This window comes from Conger conger, chromosome 6 (assembly GCF_963514075.1).
Source record: "Conger conger chromosome 6, fConCon1.1, whole genome shotgun sequence".
Taxonomy (NCBI): domain Eukaryota; kingdom Metazoa; phylum Chordata; class Actinopteri; order Anguilliformes; family Congridae; genus Conger; species Conger conger.
The window spans coordinates 8,296,588-8,318,744 of record NC_083765.1 but is presented as its reverse complement, the minus strand read 5'-3'; the positions used below and the strand labels follow the sequence as shown (position 1 = coordinate 8,318,744).

Genomic DNA, 22,157 nt, shown 5'->3' with positions numbered 1-22,157 from the left:
TGCTTATATAAGTACACGTATCATAAAATGAAATATGAAGTGTTTATAGACAGGTTTATACAGTTTAAAGCATTTGTAATTATGAAAAATGGTGGCTGATCGGTGTATATCATCACACACTTTTCAGGAAGGTTATGAATAATACAACATATATTTGGATAGTTAGGATGACAATTTGGATATCGATGAGTAGCCGACTGATATTATTGTCTATCCTTCAATTATTGAAATATTTATAAAGCGCCAGTAGCCAGGGCATGTTGCTGGAGGTGGTGGGTGCAGTCACATGGAAGATTCAGTGGAGGATTTAGTGCATGATAGGAAAATAGTAGTACTGTAGCTGGTGAAAGTGAGATGTTTCCTATATTTGGACATCACATATTATCGGCATACTGAATCGGCTGAATAAACACTTTGATCCTCTCGTTCTCTGTTCACCGTGTGCTGTTCCGCGCTGTGCCAACTACTGTCACTGAATCACCAAACTGCTAATGCTATACATGGTGCTGCACAACACACTGCAAGCCACTGCTTTTCATTTCATTACAGATAGCAGACCTGCACTACAGGAAGGAGGAACTGAACTAATCTAAAGAGGTGGAAAGTCCAGGCCTCGTAAAAGTAAACTCAGTCCGCTTTACCTCCTGGCTGAAGAATTGTGCTGCTGTAATTAGCAAATCCAGGTGATTGGAACAAAATACTGGGGCGGACCTTGATTTTCCACCTCTGATAGTCTGCAGGTGAAAAGCTCTGGAGGAAGATTACATTGATAGTACGCTTCTGAACGCAAGGGCAAGCTGGATACTTATCTGCAAAGGCTGAATGATGCGTCTCAAACTGCCTCTTGAGGTGTGACTTCTAAACGCTGAATTAGCATTTTGAATAGTGCTACTAAACATTACTAAAATCATTTATAACCATTTGTGTCAGGTGATCTTTGGCTTGCGTTTAAAAGTCGGCTATTAGTTGCCCACTGATCTTGTCTCAGTGAGTGAACTTACCATAGGGACATGGGAAATACGTTCCTCTTAAAGTAAGTAAATAAGACGTAGGCATATCTAAAAAGAATTAGCAAAGAAGACAAGAGGAAAGTGTCATTTGGTCTCACTTTGAGCAGATACCAGAAAATAAAGCCAAATGTAAACCCAGCTAACATGATCCAACAGCACTGAAATGAAGCAAAATAATGTAACAATATAAACCCTCGACAGTGACCGACTGATGTGTAGCAGCCGCGCTATACCCCCTCAAGTAACTTTCTACTATGCATCGTATGGTGCTTTTCTGTGATCTTATGTTCTTACTGTATAGTCACAGCATTTGCTGGCTGTACTTTCATGTTGTTGAAATGTTTACAGAAGGCTTTAAGTTATCAAAAGATTTGAAAAAAACAATTCAAACCATTTGTATTGTGAAACCAAAGGTTCACAATACAAATGGTTTGAATTGTTTTTTTCAATTCAAAATGAAATTGAATTGATTTTAAAATCAAAATGTTTACATATCAGTTCATATACTTTCACCCTAACTTGTAGGCCATTATTAGTGCAGTTTATATGTTGATTGCATCTAATACAGTGATCGTTATACTATATCATTTTTTCATGTTAGGCACTGTGAATGCAAAAGGGAATGGACTTTAAAAATAAAAAAATAAAAAAATCGCAATCGCAATATTGCTCTGAAAATCGTTCAGCCCCAATTAACATATTGATGAACTGTGCGTGAGCACTGGTGTTTTGTTTGAGAGTCCCAGCGTGGGAAGGTTAGCAGCCACAGCAGTGGCTAATGGGTTGGGACATGGTTAATTTGCAGCATAGGTGACCTTTGCCTGCAACCCCAGGGAAACAGCTGCGGCAGGTCTGCTTTTGTTTAACATGCAATCTGCTTGTTGGGCTGTTAGAGAGGTTTTAATCTGATGTTATTCCTCTCTCAGGCTTTAGCCTTCCCTGCTGGTCTCTCTTTACCCCTTCACCAGGTGGAAAATCCAGAGGACAGCCATAAAACTTCAGCCATATGTTTCTTCCACCCATTAACTCAGTAAGCTAATTTCTGTTGTTATCCACCTTGTCTGAAGAATTCTGCTAAGTAGCAAATCCGGAACAGAATCCTGGGGAGGGCTTTCACTTTCTGAACCTGGATTTTACACCTGTGCCCCTCGCCCCACGCTCTTACCTGTACTCCCAACACCTGGAAGGAAAACCCTTCAGGAAACACTCAATTCAGTCCTGCCAAAACTAATCCTATTATAACATTAATCAGAAAAACAATTTTTTTAGTTAAATGTTTGCATTTGCTGAAAGCCTCAAAAGAGAGGCAATGAAATTGATCAGCCCTAATGTTAACATCAGCCTGCTCCCCATTAAGGTGTATCAGCACAGATCTCTGAAAACTGTCACAGCCATATATAATGTCTACTGTACATCAAACCACTCACCACTGGGCAGATTGATTAAGATTCAAACCTCTCGAAGAATAAGTAATGAACTGTAAAGTGTATTGGTCATTTTGCATAATAACATGTTGGAAATTAAGCATGCCGATGTGGCATTGACATTGGTTTTGAAACGGGTGAGATATTGAGGTCAAACGTTTATTATTATGAAAGAGCCAACCAACGCAAACATATAGTGAGCACTACTACTATAATTGAAATTAACATGAATATAAAATGTATATTGTATATGTGTGTGTGTACAACATCAGATGGCCTTTGAAATGCTACCAAATACAGCCCTACATAAAACATTACATATTAAACGCATTTGAAACAAACAAACACACCAAAAAATATGAAAGTGGTTGAGGAGACATGGGCGGTATGTGAATGGACAGGAAGTCCGTTCATACTCTTGCTGATACTACAGAAAATAAGAGCCCATGAACCCTGTGGGTCTGTCTCACCCCAATGACACCTGTGAGGGACCGGCCACGGACAGGCCTGGGACCGTCTCAAAATAAACACCCACAGAGAGTATAAACATTTCCATTTCTGCCCACACATCTCCTCCTCTCCAGTGCCAGGTTTACATACTTCTCCACTCTGCTAAGCACTCTTGGATGCCATTAGAAATATTTCCCTTCGCACCGACCAATTTCGCTTTTCTGTTCAGCGAGCAACTGAGAAACATTAACCCTTTCCACTTTGGCCCCCAAGAAGGCAATTTCAGCCTATTTTGTACTTGTCCTATAAAAGTGTCAGTAAAGTTCTTTGTTTCACACACGGTTGAAGACTTAAATTAAAGAAGAGGCTTGTACCATTCATAAATTTGAGACAGAACAAATGTTAAAAACGTCAGAGCATATACATACAATGTACACAAAAGCGACATACAATACAAAATAATTACAAATGGCTTATGTTTTTATAGTTTAACACTGAATCTCTACATTTCTAAGTCAAGGACCAACCCGGAAATTACTTCATATTTCTGCACAAATCTGATCTCAATGTGTGTCCAAGATTTAGTAAAGATATCTACAGGCATGCAAATTCCACATGAGTTTTCCCAAAACTGCACCCAGATGTCCTCAAGTGTCCCAAAATCTCTCCAAATAAGAAACATCTGCATATATTTTTGTCAAAACACATGAATGATCAGCAAAGCCTACTTTTCTATTAAACCCTTATTTTTATACAAAATGTAAAGAAAATGTACCTTCATGTGTGTTTTATTGAGATATATGAGAGTATGTTTTATAAAGCATGCCCACGGTGATTACTCACCCTAACGAACCTGCATCACATTTATAATGTAACTTCATTTCAGAATTAGGTTAACCAGAGCCCTGTTAGCCAGTAAAATGACAGGTTTATCTATAGTAAGTCCAACACAAACTCACTTGATGTTTTACGCACGTCTGAATATTGATTCTGCTATGCAAAAGCAGCGACATTCCTAAACTTTTCGTCGTCAGAATATGACACATTATACCTTGTTAGAAAGAGTAGGAAACCCCCGACAAGAAGTGTGCCATGTTTTACATTAGTTTGGGACTGAAATGACCTAGCAATGCACAATGCAACAATAACAAGAAGTTCAAGACTGCATTTGCTTAGGTATATATGGCATATATGTCCAGGCAAATGGCTGAATGTATTATGAAGTAAACGTAAAGTCAAAAAACAGTCGTAGCTTCATAACCAGGTGGGATATTTTGTTCCATAAATATGTCTGTATTTAATAATTTGCCAAACAAACTTTCTACTAAACTGACAGAAATATGTCAGTCGGACGTGGAATAAAAGTGAGCTAACAGAAAAAAACTGTTTATTCATGGAACTTCTGAATTCTATTTTGTTCTTATATTGGAACATGATTTTTTGACATAGAGAAATGGTATCAAGGATTGTTAGAATGTGCCTTTTATTGTCTGTGACGAGGTCGTGGTTGTAAACCTGTAAGCGTGGAATGGGGGAGCCTGCTGTTTTATTGCCCTGCATTGCAAATAAGCGGATGATATGAATCTAAACTGCTGTTCTCACTAGCAGAGAGTCTTTTTAGCAGTCTGGCATCAGTGTTTTGTGGTTTTATTATGTCACAGTTTTTTGTATGATAGAAATATGAGCGCAGCAATAATTTGAGACGTCAACGTCTGAACGACAAGGGGGCAGAGTGGATGGGGTTAAATGGATTTGGGGAATGGCAATCTTTTTGTCATGATATCTTTCTTTTTGTTCTCCATAGTTTTAACTGTAGCTGTATTAATGTTGAATTTGAAAACTGGAGCTGTGTTTCTATTTTAAATAATTACCCTTCCTCTGTGACCAGACCAAATACCAATATTCAACCATTACATTCTTTACCAAATTTAATGAAAATGAAGATAAAATTTATTTTCTAATTAAAGCTTTTAATAAAAAACTTTTTTTTAGATATTAAATGAACCAAAATGCAGTAATATGAAGGCCCTGTTTTAAGTTTGAGTGAATGGCATGCTCTTTGAGGATCATACTTTCCCGAAATCCCAAATTTTCTTTTACCTTTTACCTTTCTCTCCCCCCTCTTTCTGTTCATTTGTATTATTGTGTCTGTAGGACTTCATAAATAGTTTATGATCTCTCTCATGAAGTCCTGGGAATCACAATAATTATAGTTTCAGAAATAATTGGAAGACACTGAGGTTCCTTGTAAGACTGATGTTCCCCATTCCCATCGGAACAGGTGCGGAGTTCCCCAGCCCCTCGGGCCGGACTCACAGAGGGAGAGTTTTGGGGAGGCTGATCCTGACGTGCCGGGCCTGGAGAGCACCACTCTGGAGGTCTGGTCCCCCGGGGGGTCCAGCGCTCAGGGAGGGGGGCCGGACCCCTGCGAGTCCCAGGATGAGGCATACTACGGGGAGGCGGAGAGCGACAGTGAGCCGAGGAGCACCCCCTGCGTGACCCTGGAGGCCCCCTGCGTGACCCTGGAGGCCCCCTTGACGGGGGGCACGGTGGTGGAGCTGCAGGTCTCTCTCTCCGATCGCAGCCTCGACGACGGAGGCGGCGGCAGAGTCGTCACGGTTACGGCCGTGCCTGCGGAGAGCGACGGCGGTCAGGACCTGGACTCCGGAGGCACCAAAGCCGAACTCTCCGAGGCCCCGCCCGCCTCCCCGGACCCCGGGGAGCCCGTAAAACAGCAAGGTGACCCGGTGAACTCCTCGTCCTCCTCTCTGGGTCAGGTGGCGCTGACCCTCCCGCACCCTGCCAAGGGCCGGGAGGGGGAGGAGCGGGAGGAGGAGGAGGAGGAGGAGAGGGGGGTGGAGGGGCGTGTCCTGGGCGATCCTCCGGAGGAGGGAGGTTCCCCTGCTCGCGTCTCCTTCGGAGTTTCAGCAGAGGGGGCCGAGTCACTGGAGGAGTGGGACTCGGAGAGCGAGAGGGACCTCGGCAGACCCAGCAAGCACCGGGCGCGGCATGCGCGTGAGTAACCCCCCCATCGCCCCCCCACCCCCCCCCCGCCGCCCCGCGCCTGTCTTCCCCGCGGTCCCCGCCGCTCTGTCCTCTCCAGGTCTCGCCTGGAGCTTCCTCTCTCTCATCTCTCTCTCTGTAGGTCTCTGCAGTCCTCAGGAGAACGCACCTCTCCTTTCCTCACACACTGCGTTGAGTAGTCGCTGCACACTCAGAAGTGTGCACCGAGTAAATCAGAGCCAGGGTGTTTTAGTGTGGTCAGGGGCAGAGTGTCTTAGTGTGAACAGAGCCAGAGTAACGTTGTGCGGTCGGTCAGTGGTAGGGATGTGAGTCATGCATGATGACAAGATAAGAAAGCCTTCTCCTATGAATGTGTAAATAACACACATAGTCAATGAGATTCCTGGTGTATTCACACTTTATATCGTAAGCGGTTCTGAAAAGAAATGAATATTTATGGATTTGGGAGTTCTGTGCTCGCAGGGGAGTGCTCCTGGTTCGTCAATGGTCATTTTGGGTTTTTAGTCTGTTCTGCTAAGCATGAGGGGGTTCTTTCAGCTGAAGGGAGCGGTCTCTGAGCTGCAGCTGGGGGAAAGCCTAAAAGGAGACCCCCCCGATGATGATGATGCGAGCAGAAGTGTGTTTGACGGACACCAGCATGTGCGATCCTGGTGTCCGTCACCCGATCCTTTAAAAATTGAAGGTCTTGCCAGCAGTGGAAAGTGAACTGCTCAGTTCTCTGGCCTTCTGAACCCAGAGGTTAGTCAGGGAGCTGGGGTACGGTGGGGTGGGTGGATAAGAAGGATATCACAACATTTATTCCAGCAAATGTTTTTTTTTTTAATGACTATTTGGCTTCGTAATCAGACTCAGTGAGGGCACGGGTGTCAGGGGTCAGCGTTAGCCCGGGATTTAGAGAGGTGAAATGCCATGCTCATGCAGTGGACTTATTTTGGCTCGAGGTTCTTAAGGTTAGACCCAGCGCGCTTACAGATAAGGGCTTGCCCAGGCACTGTGTTCAATCCTATTCTGAATTCCAGGGCTATTTTTAATTATTGGTAGCTCTGTTTCTTTGCACTACTTTGTTGGCTCTTGATGTCAATGTCATGGTTTCTTTTTGAAAGATTAGTTCTCTTCGTTTTATGAGGAGCATTTTAGGAGACAAGTGAATTTGTGTGAAATAGTCATGGTGTTAATTATGCTTAATACATTCCTGGCTTCTTGTATTGGGGAGAGGAGGTGTATTTATGTTCATGTAATTTAATATAGTGAGTTGCGCTTTAGGCAATGGATAAATGGCATCTCCGTAAGTTGTTTTTGAGGATTAAGGTTGTCAGGGTAGACATAGTGGGAGAGAATTTTATAAGTCCTGTTTATTTGACTGTGAATTACTGTATGCATGTCATCATTTATGCAGAGGGGAGTGGGGCATTTGTTTCCAGCTGTGTTTGCTTTCAATAAAATATTTGAATATATGATTGGATACAGCCATACACAGTGCCATTTTTCGGGGGAGAAGGGGAGTGATCATGGTGACACCGCACTGTGGTTTAAGACAATTATGGGATTTATGGACAGTTTGGGGTACATGGGCAATGCCAACATGCAAGAGGAGATAATGAAAATGACCTCCATTTGATTTAATCACATAAGGAATTAACAACCTACCCATGAACAGAAAGGAATTGGAATTGGAGTAATGATCAGATTGCATGATGTCATTCCCATTTGAAGCGTCTAGTTATGCAGCATGCTTATAATATGCTATTTATTAAGATACGTATAGTTAAGTGAAGTAATATGGGTCATATTGGTAGCTGGCCATTCTGCATTTTCCCAAAGAATATACACTGACTGAGCACTTTATTAGGAACACCTGTACGCCTACTTATTCATGTGATTATCTAATCAGCCAAATGTGTGGCAGCAGTGCAATGCGAAAAAATGTGGTCTCAGTGATTTTGACCGTGGCATGATTGCCAGACAAGCTGGTTTGAGGATTTCTGTAACTGCTGATCTCCTGGGATTTTCATGCATAGCATGTCTCTAGAGTTTACTCATAATGGTGCGAAAAACAAAAAAACATCCAGTAAGCAGCAGATCTGTGGGTAGAAATTTGTGTTAATGAGAGAGGCCGGAGGTGAATGGCCAGACTGCTCAAAGCTGACAGGAAGGTGACAGTAGTACAAAAACCATGCATTACAACAGTGGTATGTAGACATAACACGTCACACAACATGTCAAACCTCCAAGTGGATAAGCTACAACAGCAAAACACTTAACAAGTCTAATAAATACCTAATAAAGTGCTCTCTGGTGTATGTCCTTGCAATGTGATTTCTCGGCCTCTCAGTGTTTGCAGGGCTATGAATAATCATAAAATAATATGCGGCAATGAGCTTAGCCACAATGTGTAACTGTTCTAAATTCTGTTTCTCTTCCTATATCCCCCCTTCCTACAACCCCCTCCCCCCCTCCACAGGGCTCAGGCGCAGTGAGAGCCAATCAGAGAAGCAGGTGAAGGAGGCCAAGTCTAAATGTAAACGCATCGCCCTACTTCTGACCGCCACCCCAAACCCCACCAACAAGGGGGTGTTGATGTTCAAGAAGCGCCGGCAGAGGGCCAAAAAGTTCACGCTCGTGAGCTACGGGACCGGGGAGACCGAACCCGAGGACGAGGAGGAAGACGACGAGGAAGGAGAGGACGACCGGGCGGTTGAGCTCACCTTACTGGCCACGAGCGAGTCAGAGTTCAGTGAAGACTTGCCGACTACGCAGGGCCGGGGTGACATTTCAGGGCACGACTGGGACGCCACACTGCTGGAGGTGGAGCAGAAGGTTGACACCCAGGGAGACATGGAGCACTTGCCCGGGACAAAGGGCAAGGGGGCCCTGATGTTCGCCCAGCGCCGGCTGAGGATCGATGAGATCGCGGCCGAACATGAGGAGATGAGGCGAAAGGGGATCCCCGTCGAAGGGGTGCCTGCAGAGGCCCAGGACGTCTCTGTCACAAAGACCCCCCAAATTGAGGAACACAGCACACAGGCCTCTGTTACCCGAACCAACCAGGCCTTCCAGGATGTGAATACGCAGCAACTCCAGCACCAACAGTACCAAGACCACCAGCAACAACAGCATGTACAGACCCAGCAGTACCCTCAGGCTATGAACGGTACAGCCCACCTCCAAGCCAACGACCCGCCGAGGTCCCTAGTCCCAAACAGATCAGCTAAGCCGTTTTCGGGAGTCCAGAACAGAGTGCCTATGCCCTTTTCCCCCTCCCGGAGTGTTGCCAGCCTGCCATTGCCAAGCTACTCACAGAAGTTCCGGGTGGTCCCGCTCCCTGTGCCTGTGAACACACGCTCCCAGGTCTGGTCACCGACAGGCGAGCTGATTGCCTCTCGAGATGAGCGCATCTCTGTGCCCGCCATTAAGATAGGGATACTGCAGGACACCAGGAAAAGGGGCACGACCAAGTACACTGTGACGTCTAAAGTGTCACCACATGCCCAGTTATCTATAAGGGCAGACAAGCGGGGTGTCTTTGAGTCCGGTCCGGAAGAAGACTTCCTCAGTCTTGGTGCAGAGGCCTGCAACTTTATGCAGACCCCGACCGTCAGGTCCAAGGACCCTCCGCCGGTTGCTCCGAAGCCGACCATCAATCCAGCTTCTCCACCATGGGCCGCCAGAAGCAGCCCCCAACCCCCGTTGCTCCTTCCGCAAAGTCAAAGCCCCACCCTTGCTCCTGGCCTTGCAGCGATGCGAGCAGAGTCCCAGTCTCCACAGCAACACCCAGCAGTTAGCCTCCGGTCTCCACCTCAGGCACATCCTCAGCCACCTAAGAACACTTGGACCCCGCCCCAGACTCGGGCACATCCTCAGCCACCTACGAATGCTTGGGCCCCATCTCAGCCTCGCACACATTCTCAGCCACCTATGAACGCTTGGGCCCCACAGCCCCAGCGAGCCCCCGTGAGCACCGCAGCTCAAACCTACACACCACCTCATCGGCCTACAAGGTCATGGAATCAGCCACAAGTCCCTGCTCTTTCCACGGCCTCCCGACCAGTGCACTTCTACCCACACTCAAGGAAGATCCTGCCCACCACCGCTGCGGACGCTGGCTCCACAACCGAAAGCCCCGAGAGGCCGGCCATGAGGGGAAGAGGCGCCGAGCTCTTCGCGAGGAGGCAGGCCCGCATGGAGAAGTTTGTTGTGGATGCCGAGACGGTGCAGGCTAACAAGGTCAAGCCCTCATCACCCACACCTTCCTTGCCCTGTTCGTGGAAATACTCCCCTAATGTCCGTGCCCCCCCTCCCCTCTCATACAATCCCATTCTATCCCCCTTCTACCCGCCCGCAGCTGCTAAGCAGCCCCCTCCTAGCAGCCCAAAACCAAAGGCCAAGACCGCGGCCGAAACCCCCGTACCCCCAAAACATCTCAACACTGTGGATGTGATGAAGCACCAACCCTACCAGCTAAATCGTTCACTTTTTACCTATGAGGCAACCCAAGAAGCAAAAAGCATCTCCCCTAGACCTGCCCCTACCCCTGATTCTAGCCTTACCTATAGCCCTTCCCCTGCTCCCACCCCCTCCCCAGTCCCCGCCCCTACACTTGCCCGTGGCATTTCCAAAGTCCAGCCTCCAGGACCGGTAAGTGTTCCATACCCTTTCCCTCGCCAGCGGCTCTCCCCAGAGTTCCAGCAACCTCTATCACCTGCAGTGCATGATGGTCCCTTCTGCCAAGCTGCTGCAACCCCTCACGCCCACCCTCCCAGTGCCTTTATCCTCCCCAGCTTCTTGCTGCCCCCCAAGGCTGCATCTGTCACCGGGGTGCCGGTGGCCCCCCGTCCAAAGTTCTCCGCAAAAAAGTCTCTGCTGGCAACTAAGACATGGAAGCCAGTCATCATGGGGCAGTAAGGACTTCCACCAGGCAAGCGCTGCACAATTAGCTTGATGTCGCGGGTGCTGAGGTCAAGTGCACAAATGCAGCCCTGTGTGTGTATACATACATGTTCTCTGGGATCTGTTCTTCAAGCTTTGCAGCCTTGGCCATAACCATTAAAAAAAAATAAAAATAAAATAGTATCGTATGAAGTTTGGCATAAGTCATTCTTTGTCACTGATAATCTTTGCTGAGCTAGGAGCTCATTTGTAACTTGTCGTTGTGCGGGCATTGGCATATTGTAACACATTTAGATCTCTGAAAACTATGTCACAATTAATTTCAGGTTAGTCATTGATGGAAACCTGGATGGTCTGTAGCTTTAGCAGTTAGAATTAGGCATATTTCTGAAAATCGCTTTAAAGTGTAAAGATGATCGTATCACTCGCATTTTTGTGCAAAATTGTTGCTTTTAAATTTATGATTATTTGTTTTTCTCTACAGTATTATTTCCTCAGAAATGCTGAAATACTCATCTTAATTTTGCATATTGAATGCTGTAGTTGCTTGACGAGTTACAGAAGACTGAAGCATGGAACTCTTTGCAGCAAGCATGAGAATGTACTTTCATTCACATTAATTCTGGTCAGCATCAGCACATATGACGTGAGAATATTTTGTGAATCTGTGGACTCTCAATGCCTCTGTGATTAACAGAGTGTGTTATTATGAAGGTCTGATTTAGACTAGCTAGGGAAAGCCAATTAAGGCTAGCTAGGGAAAGTGAGCTTTGGCCATGAAAGTGTCTGAAAGAAAAAGTTGAAAATGTGTAATTCTTTGGTAGCAGTATTGTGTAGACATACATACATATGAGTACCACAGAATATTGCTTTCATCATAGAAACAATGCAGGTTTTCAATTTCATCTTATTCCTGAACTGAAAATGACACACACATGCAAGCACACAGGCACACACACAAACACATACAGGCACACACACGCATTGAAAAATAGGTTTTTATGGTGTTTGTAATGGCCATAGGAGCGATTCTACACTGTCTGAGTTATAAGGACATAATCCCAAAAGTCCTCATAATGTTGGTGTATATTCAAGTGAATTTGCCTCATAATGCAGGAAAGGCAACTTGCCCACACACATATACACACACACACACACACACACACACACACACACACCACTCTCACACATATAATCAAGAAAATGAACGGTTTTGTTTTGCATAGTAAGCAGTTGAGGTTAGGACCATCATTATTGGAGAAACCAAATGAACTGTAAGAAGAGAAATAACGCTCAAGTTTCTTTGTAGGTATACCTCGGGGAACAACTGATCATATCTAACCCTGAAGTCCGATATAATCAGAGTAGCGTTGAACTTTTTTGTGATGGTATGACTGTTCCTTATCTTTCAACTGTGATATAACATTGGCAATTAGGGGAACAGCGTTATTTTGTTGTCATTAGGGCTGGTGATTACCCTAGCAATGGGCAATCACACTTCCCAATCAGCTCCTCGGCAGGTAACACTGTTCTGTACACCATGTATGAACCTCTTATGGCACACCACGTATGCACTTCTCTGGCCTTGTATTTGCACCTTATCTGTAAGGCTACTGTACATCACCAGAATTGGAAAAAGCAAAAGAGACTTCTCCATTCTGGAGAGGAGAAGCATTCTCCAGCAGGGCTCTTCAGCTGGACTATTATGTGCCCTTATCATCTGTCCAGGACTATTTACATGGTTGCATGTAAGTATGGTTCCCAAGTACTACTAAGCACCATACATAGTCCTAGCATGATAAGGGTAATATAGACACAGGAATTTTGGTTTCACCCATTGGGGTCTATTGCTATTTCCTTTGTGTTTCTGTCCTTGGAACGCTGCCTGTGTCCTTCATCCCTTTGCTATTAAAGATCTCTTTTATCTGTTGTGTTTTTTTATTTATTGTTCTGTTGTTTTATTACATTTGCATGTCTTTTTTTGCATCCCCTTTGTTTAGTTTTTGCGGTTCACGAACACCATTTCCTTTCATTGATTCTGACACATTTCCTGTCTTCACATGGCTTCACATGCATATTTTCTGGGCAGCCTATGCTTACAGCTATCCACATGTTTGTACTATTACAAAGAACACAGGTTATTCACTAATTAACTATTCTATAAAGTGTCTATATACAATTGTTCTATCCCCAGCACCCATCATATGAGCTATTATCATATTAAGCTACTCTATCAGCAGATAAATACTCAATATATATAGTTCAATATATGAGTTTTAGACCAAAGAATCATGTTCCCTGTAGGGGACAAAACATTTATTGCAGACTCTAAAGACTCTTGAAAATGTCTCATATTCATTAGCTTCTTCTGAATGAATATGACAGGGAAAGGCATACAATATGGGCACGTATACATTTTGCACCAGAACTCACCTTCTGGTGGTGGGCAGAAGTCACTAGCTGATTCTGCTTACTCTGCAAAAAAAAATATGGGCCAACACAACAAGCGTGTTGTCTTTAAATCTCAAGTGCTCTTGTGACACTAAATACCATTGCGTAGAGTGTTCTGGGAGCCTGAAGGCCTTGTGGCCACTGGGTGGGTTAAGCTGTGATGTTACCGCCTTTCATCGCAGGCAGCGGGTTGCTCTTGAGTCTCATCCAGCCGAAAAGCCCTCTCGGTTCTTCATAAACCCAGCCACAGAGCGTCTCTGGCCATTTCTAAGAATAGCTCACAGTCGCTGTGGTGAACGCGCGCAGCTCGCTTTAAACTCTGCCTCTGCTTAGCAACCAGATAGGATCAACACCTGCCAAACCCGAGAGCGCTGCTCGAATGACGGGAAGTGCTGAATTAGGCCTCGCCGTCTCATCCGAAACTCCAGCCACTGGTGACTGGTGCATTTCTAGGGAAACGACCAAATCGAATCGGTGAGATAATACTTTAACATGACCAGTTACCTAGTGTTGCATCATACTGCTTATAATTCTACTTTAAACAGGTTTGCATTGCTTAATTGGATTTTTTTGTTATATCAATTTGAATGGTTGCAATTAAGTATACAGTATTGAGTAGACTGATTGCTTGTGGCACATAGAATATACACAACACTCTTCGTATTTAAAAATTCTGGAGATCTTGCAGTCTTGTCCAATTGCATATTGTTCATTTTTTTAAATTATGTCATATTATGGGTGATCAAGGAGCAAAACTGAACAGTAGCTACTATGTCATGGCAAAATAAGAGCACTTTCATCACACCTTTAATCATACACCTCTCACTCTCATTTGTAAACACACAATGAGAGGTATAATTAATCGCCCTGACTACACCCGGGGGTTTATCAGTGTGACAATACACACACAGCCATCAGCCATTACAATATGTGTGTACATAGAATTGTAACCTACACATTCCACCGCTAATACACTCAAGATACAGCATGCTATTCAGCTTTTAGAAAGCAGCCAAACAAATGATATGCTACATTGCCCTCAATATTATAGAGTGCATAGAATGACAGATTTCCTGTGCTTCAACTGCACTCATTCTAAAGACCAGAAAAAAAGAACACACATCGATGCTATTGCTCTTGGCACTACTGTACCTGACTCTATCTGTGAGAACTGTGGTAGCAGTAATAGTATTCTTTGGTACTACTCTGGTAGAATAGAAATCAAAATGGCACCCAAGTCATAAGTGAGCTGCTTCATATATGGTGGGCTCCAGAATTATTAGCACCCCTGATAAATCTTCACAAAAATGCTGTAAATGAAAAAAAAATGCAATTATTGACATAAGCGTTATTTTCCAACTCGCATAAAGTAATATGCTTTAATTAGGACTCAACAAAATCAACAAAAAAATAAAAACATGTTCCACATTTATTGGCACCCCTGGTTTAATACTCATGGCAAAGATGACAGTCACAAGTTTTTTTACTTTCATTTGTAATAAGATTAGAGGACACATTTGGAGGGATTTTATAAAGAACTTTTCATAATCATTGATATTTTTCAGCTACCCACTTCTTCAGTTCAGACCTAAGGTTTTGCATGGGATTTAAGTCTGGAGACTGAGTAGAATTTGTGGATTTTGATTGACAATCTCCCTACCTACGACCAAGACACTGCTTCCTAGCAGAGGCAATTAGATTTTCTGCCAAGATTTGCTGGTAGTTTGTTGAATTCATTGTGTCATTGATCTTAACCCTTTCCACTTTGCCTCGCCTCGAGGCCAATTTAGACCGATTTTGTACTAGTCCTATAAAAGTGTCAATATCTCAAAAAATATTTACTGCACACACATTGTTGTGCAACTTAAATTAAAGAAGCCACTTGCACATAGATCCCATTTTTTACATTTGGAACAAGGGAAGCATAAATAAAAAAAATAGTCAATATGACTGGCTTGATTAAGTCCTGTCCACATAAAAGCCGCTTTATCTGGCCTTTTTAATCTCCAGATATCAACCTGTGTGAAAATCCCAGAAGATCAGCAGTTAGAGAAATACTCAAACCAGCTTGTCTGGCACTAACAATCACACCATGGTCGAAATCACTGAAATCACATTTTTCCCTGATGGTTGATGTGAACATTAACTGAACTTCCTGACCCTTATCTGCATGATATTATGCATTGCACTGCGGCCACACAATTGGCTGTTTAGATCATCGCATTATAAGTAGGTGTACAGGTGTTCCTAATGTTGAGTGAGTGTACTTTCGAAAAAGACTGGGTCATCATTATTAGGTCCATAGATGTAAATAATACAAATTATTTTCTCATTCACCTCTATTTTCAGTATGAGCTATCTTCCTCCTGTATCAACTTTAGCCTCATAAACCTTAAAATCAATATCATTAAAAAGAATCACAACACCCCTTCTCAGTCCATGGCTGATGGTACATCTTTCCTCCCAATTCTCCCTCACTCATCAGAGGCTGTAGAATGCGTTCCCTGTATGCAAAGTATTTCATACCTTTTTTTCCTTTAACTAGTTAAACACAGCTCTTCACTTTTTACAGTTGGCCTGGCCATTAGCATTATAAATTGCTCTGCTTATTTCTCCGTGAGACATTTATAAGAATACTTTCATGTTTCACCTCAATGACAGTTGGAAAGTTGTCTTGCCAGAATGAGTAACTTAATGAATTTCTTTATGCTGTTAAGCTTTCCTACGTTTCTGACAAACAGACAGACCAACTGGTTCTCAGGATAATTATTTTTTTTAACACCCACATACTGCTTGAATATTGTAAAGATCTAATGTAAAGATTGTTGCAACTTGCATATCAAAATCTGTCTATTGTTGGGTTCCTCTCAAGATCTTCTCACTGATTTGTTTTTCTCACCAATATTTCTTTCTCTTTAAAGAGTTTAGCCTCACTTGCAAGTTTTTGTAAAGAATGTTTGAAACAGTACCTGCAAAAAAGCACTATGCAGATAAAACACGAATGGGATTGAACCTGTTCTCCACAAGGTGTGATATTGTTATCTAAAGCGAAGAGATGCATGTCAATGACCAGAAACCCCATTAGATGTGAAGCGTAGCTTATCTTTCTGAAGAGGATTTCCCAGGTCATCTCTGGCAAGTCGCTTTCCTGAAAATGAAGACGAGATTGTGTGGCCAATTTCCTAACATGCCACATGGCGGCAGCAAAGTCCCATCATTGACATACCAGCTGCCCTCATAATGAAACAGATAAAAATGTCCACATGCATATTGCCGCACTGTGACTATGATCATCTAACCACAAGTGACATAGACCTATATAACCAGTGTTGTGTACAATAAAATGAGCAGATACAATAGCATGTGAGATTGAGTTGTGGAAGAGGAAGGCACTGTCTCATTGAGTTAAACTTGCTACTGTATAATCCACAAAGCCAGGCAGATCCAATTTAAAAAGGGCTATGTTTGGCAAGACTTGATTTCCGTTGTGAGAGGTCACAGTGAAGAAAAAGATTTGCAGATGTTGTGCAGGCAGATATTCATGGCATTTTGGTTCATTTGTGGTATTTATGGATTGCATTTGCTACTGTTAAAATAGTGTTTTTTTAGCAGTGGTGGTATGGAGTTACTATAGATACAGAGCTATATATCCTGCTCTCTGAACAACAGTAAAATGCATTGGAATTTAAAGGAGACCCATCTCTCTTGCTAGTGGCGTGGGCCTATTGATGTTTTTATTCATTTATAATGTACTCGCTAATTTCTAAATTTCTAATTTCTAACTCGCTAAATTACTCTTTCATATTTTTAATAAATAGAATGCATTGCTATAATTCTTTGCTTTTTGCTTGATGTGTCCAGTTCTACAGCGATAGTTTTACGTTTAGCGTTAGCTTTTTAGCTTTGCGTATCCAGTCTATACTCGTAGGCTGCGAGTGTTATTTTAACGCCAGCTGTTGCTGCCTGTAGCTTACCTTTCCCCAAGCTGGAATGTGTCAGCTGACTTCTCTAAGCTTTCGGCTGAAAATGAAGCATGTGCTGTGCACATTGTAAGGATACGGAGACATTGTGTACGTCATGCCAGTGGAAATGCATAGTATTAGCATTTAGCAGCGCATTCCATAGTACATGTTTTAAGCAGATTAGTTGACCTCAGGCTGGATCTGTGGCTGTCCGCAGATGATGATAATGCTATTTCTAGCAACTGTTGGAGACTGGGTGTAGGTAACTGTTTGATGGCAGATGCCAATGCTGTATAGATATATTTAAGTATTTTCAATGCTAAATGTCGGAAAAGACAACCATATAGGCTATATTCAGTTTGCAAGCAGGTTTTGGTGCATTACAGTTAAAATAATTTTTAACGATTTCTTTCAGGGTCTGGGTAGGAGTTGCTCTCTGTCTCTACCCAGGCGGCTGCCGTCCATGAGCTCAAGGTCAGATTACGGATCCCCGGTGACCACCCCTGTGTTCCAGCCTTCGTTTGTGCCACTGCAGAGGCAGGGATCCTGGATGGAGCAGGGCTATAAGCCCCCGAGTCCCTGGGAGGCTGCGTCCAGGAATCCACTGGGCCTGGTGGACGAGGCCTTCGCATACCGCAACATCCAGGAGACTATCGCCTCCAATGTGAAATCCGCCGCCCAGCGCAGGTCCCTCCCGGAACCGCCCGCCGAATGGAAGGCCAGGGTGTCCTATGAGGCCGCCGGGAGGGGTAACACCCGCTCAGAAGTGTCCCCGGCTTTCAACTCCCCGACCAGGAGCGTTCCTACTCATTATGGCCCGCCCTTCAGACAGTATCAGCCACAAAGGTCTGTGACAGAGACCGGGACTGGCTACACTGGTCCTAGCTCTGATTACGGGCGACCGCTAAGTCAGCCAGGCTACAGGCCCATGTACAGTGCAGCCGGGAGATGGTAAATAAACACAACTATCACATTCTTATGGCTATAAATGGCTACCATGTGTTAATAAAACAATAACTTATTTCAGCTAATTACTGTTTTGTTGTGGCGAGCGTAGTTGTCTGATTGGTTCAAGTGATTCAATGATTGATGTCACAGGGTAGCTCCACCCACTTTGGAAGCCTCATGAACCAACACTCTCCCAATATTAGTCACTAATAATGTGTTACGGTTCATTAGAAAGTGGTCACCACTAAAATCATCCACAAATGAAAAGAAAATCTGAACCACAAAGATGTAGAAGAGTAGGATGGTGTCTTTTCTAAAGAGGGAAAGTCTTTTTCAGTTCTCTTCCTTTCCTAAGATTCTGTTGACATGGTCACAGGCGTGGAACCAGGTCCTTAAGCTCAGAGGTAACTCCAGGTCCATTTTTTTATTTTTGTATTATTCTTTTTTTTTTTTTTATAATTAGTTGTACTGATATGTTTAAATCGAGGAACAACGCATTTTCCCAGATTTTGGGGTAATGGTCTTAAGAAAGTTTTGTGCTTAATTTGAATATGTTTTCTTTAATTCCTACAGCTGCCACGTCTTGCAATATTTTACAAGAAAAGGAAACTTGTGATTAGTCTGAATAGAGGCCACATTCCAGAATAGACTGGCACTGATCTTGGTCAAAATAAATTACATTTGATTAGTACATTTTGATTACATAGAATAGTTTGTTTTCTGTTCTTGCATTTTGTTTGTTTTGTTTGTCGAATATGAATCAAGGAAATCAAAAGTTCAAAGCCTATCGCTTCCAGTCTTCCACACATTTCTAATAATAATGGAAAATAAACCATTTAAAATAATGCAAGACTGTGCATTAGTTTTGCAAAACAATTTAGGCAGTGCTGTTACCCATGTCTGCAGTGGAGGAAAGTTGAAGGATATTATGCAACACAGACACAGACAAGAAAATCATAAATATAGAGTAGTGTGCAAAAACCTGGGCACCCCTGGTCAAAAAACTTTTACAATTAATATCTAAGTGACCAGAAGCAAACCTGACCTCTAAATGGTACGACATTAAACATGACACATTTCTTCACATTTTAAACTTAGATTACTTTTTATTTAAAAAATGTACAGTATCAAAATAATTAAATTTAAAAAGTGCAAAAATTTTGGAACCCTGTTAGTTACTTGGACAACTATAACAGCTTGTAAACACCTGTAGCCAGCTAAGGGTCTTTCAATTATTGCTTTTGGAATTTTTCCCCATTCTTCCTGGCAGAATACTCCACCACAGGAATATTATCCGGCCTTGCATGTACGGCATGTTTGACATCTCTCCACAGATTTACAATAATATTCAAGTCCAAGGACTGTGGTGGCCATTTTAAAACGTTCATCTGTCTTTCCTGGAGGTACTTCACAAAACTTGATTTTGAGATATGCTTTGGATCATTGTCTTGCTGGAATACCCAACCTCTCTTCAATTTAAATGTCTGGACTGACCATTGAACATGAATTTCTTGATATTTGGTGGAATCCATTCTTCCTCCCACTTGCACAATATTTCCTGTGCCCCCAGTTGCCACATGATGGAGCAGAATGGATCCACCTCCATGCTTCACAAGGTGTTGGCAAGGTGTTCTTCTCTACAAAGGCTTCAAACCCTTTTTTCTCCAAACAGACCTTCTTTGGTGGTGGTCAAAATGTTCAATTTTGGTTCCGTCAGTCCAAAAGGCTTCAGGCTTCTTTTGCATACTTCAGAAGCTTAATTTTGTGTTGAGGCCATTTTTTCTGGAAACTGCCATGTAGGTCTTTGTTGTTTGAAGTACATTATATTGTTGTCCTGTGAAGCTAGACCTGTGTTTGCTACTCTTTTCTGCAGCTCTGTTGCAGTGATTTGTGGGTTCTTCTGAGCATTTCTCACCAGGTCTTGGGCCATTCTATCTGAAATCTTTCTTGGTATTCCAGACCTTGCCTTGACTTTCACTGTTCCATTTTTACTAATGTTTCTAAGAGTTTGCATAGCCTTCTCCTTCTTGGTGGAAATGGACCATCTTCATTCTGAAATCCTTGGACCACTGTTTAGAGGAACCCATGGTTGTTAACACCAGAAAGAACAGCCACTGCAGTTGGATACTTTAGAAGGCATGGAGTTATTTCAGAATAAATAGTTCAGCCCTGGAATTATACTCACCTGACTCATTGAAGCCCACATGCTTTCGATCACATACAGATTTATTGTAACAGACATTTAAACCAGGGGTGCCCAAAGTTTTGCACCCTATTGCGTATAATGCGAGCTTTTGCATACCGCACAATGTCAGTTCCAACACTGAGAGTGAGAGGTGCATTTGGTGTTATGGGAGTTAGTGAAGGAAAATAAACAGCACTATTAAAGTGAGATAGAGAGAAGCCATATATAGTTCTAGTTGTGGTGACAGTTGAGGTGGACTCGTGAGTTGAGACATATTTGGATTTTTCTTAAATGTTGATTTGAGAAAGAAGTGAGTTATGCCAAAGATGAATATAAAGATGAATTTGTGGAAGCTTATGGCAGGTGTGCAAATGGAGGAGGTAAATATTTCCCTTTCTTTGCCTCATTTTGAAGTGTAATGGTTTTTGCTTGAAATTTCTCTATAGTCTGACAGACTTCCAAACCTGTGTATTACAAGGTATTACAAGATATGATATTTGTTTGAATTTGAATTTGTTATTCACAGGAAAGTTGCCATTATCTCTCGAGCAACACTCTTGAGACATCACAGGCAGAACATCACTATGAGCTTTCACAGCTGATGACAATCTGAAAAATGTACAGAGTTAACAAGGGAGGCCTGCATATAATCCTCCAGACTTAATGTCAGAATTAATGTCACACAGAGAGGATGCAGGGCACTGTTTTCACCATGATGACATCGGACCTGAATATATGAACAAGCATAATATAAAGCTGAAAAATTGTTATATTGTCAATATAGAAATAAGAAAAGCAGAGTGTTCGAAAATAATGAAGCAATAATAATAATGCGGTGGAAGAAAATTGTCTTCTTAAAACAAACAAAAAGTAGGCTTTAGACATGGCCTACCACTGTATCGAGATCACTTATTTAAGATCAGTCTTGATAAATGAAATACATATACTCCCGTCCAACAGAGTCTGCACTTCGTTTTAATTCCTGTGAACTCTACAATATTTTTTTAGGACAAAGTTACGGACATGTTTATACAATGGATACTGCAAAATAAGGAAACAGGGCTGGACTGGGAGTTATTAAACTGAGTCTGTAAGATTGAATGAAGACATGTGATATGTCCCAGGTCTTAACAGAGCGTGAAACGTGTGATAGATAAATATATAATTCAACACATTAGGGGGATGGCTGTTACGTAAGACCACTCAAAGAGATTAAATACATATATATATATTTTTTGCAGAGGACTTTATTTACTGCCTCTGCATGCGGTTGCACACAGCCTGATTGATTGACAGTGTAATTATTTTCATTACAGCCACAAATTCCCAAAAGGACCTACTTTTTACTTGCCTGACATTTTCACCAGACTATAACACTGACACTTGGTGATATTACACTTTTGTTATGTCATTTTTTTAAGTGACAGTGTGTTCTTGTTGCATTGCAGAAAGCAATGGATTTCACTTTGTGTTCTCATTGAAACAAACATTGAAAGTCGTCAAGACATTTTGAAGCAAATCAACTTGTTGGAAAATGTGATATACAAAGCATCTAATCTTTATTTTTTTCATCTTTATTGGATTTCACTCAACAAATGTTTTGAATCATCTTTTTGTAGCTTGCATTATGATCACATGGTTTTACCTGATAATTCTTAGTTGGTCTGTGTTTCAACAAAAAACTGAAATATGTTTGCACATGGCTTTAGTTTCCCTATATCACAGCAATTATAAAACACATTCTTATCCATTTTCATTTTAATGAGCGAACAATTGTATTTCAAGTATAATCACATGAAAAAAATTGCAACTTGAA

The 22,157-nt window shown here is 42.6% G+C and overlaps 1 protein-coding gene across 1 annotated transcript; it reads left to right on the top strand.

Annotated features, from left to right (window-relative positions):
- The first annotated feature begins 1,010 nt into the window (after nucleotides 1-1,010).
- On the top strand, nucleotides 1,011-12,736 carry synpo2b (synaptopodin 2b). Its single transcript, XM_061245193.1, has 3 exons — nucleotides 1,011-1,033; nucleotides 5,166-5,899; nucleotides 8,370-12,736. The coding sequence occupies exons 1-3, from the start codon at nucleotides 1,011-1,013 to the stop codon at nucleotides 10,808-10,810; spliced, it is 3,198 nt and encodes a 1,065-aa protein (XP_061101177.1). The 3' UTR covers nucleotides 10,811-12,736.
- Nucleotides 12,737-22,157: the final 9,421 nt, after the last annotated feature.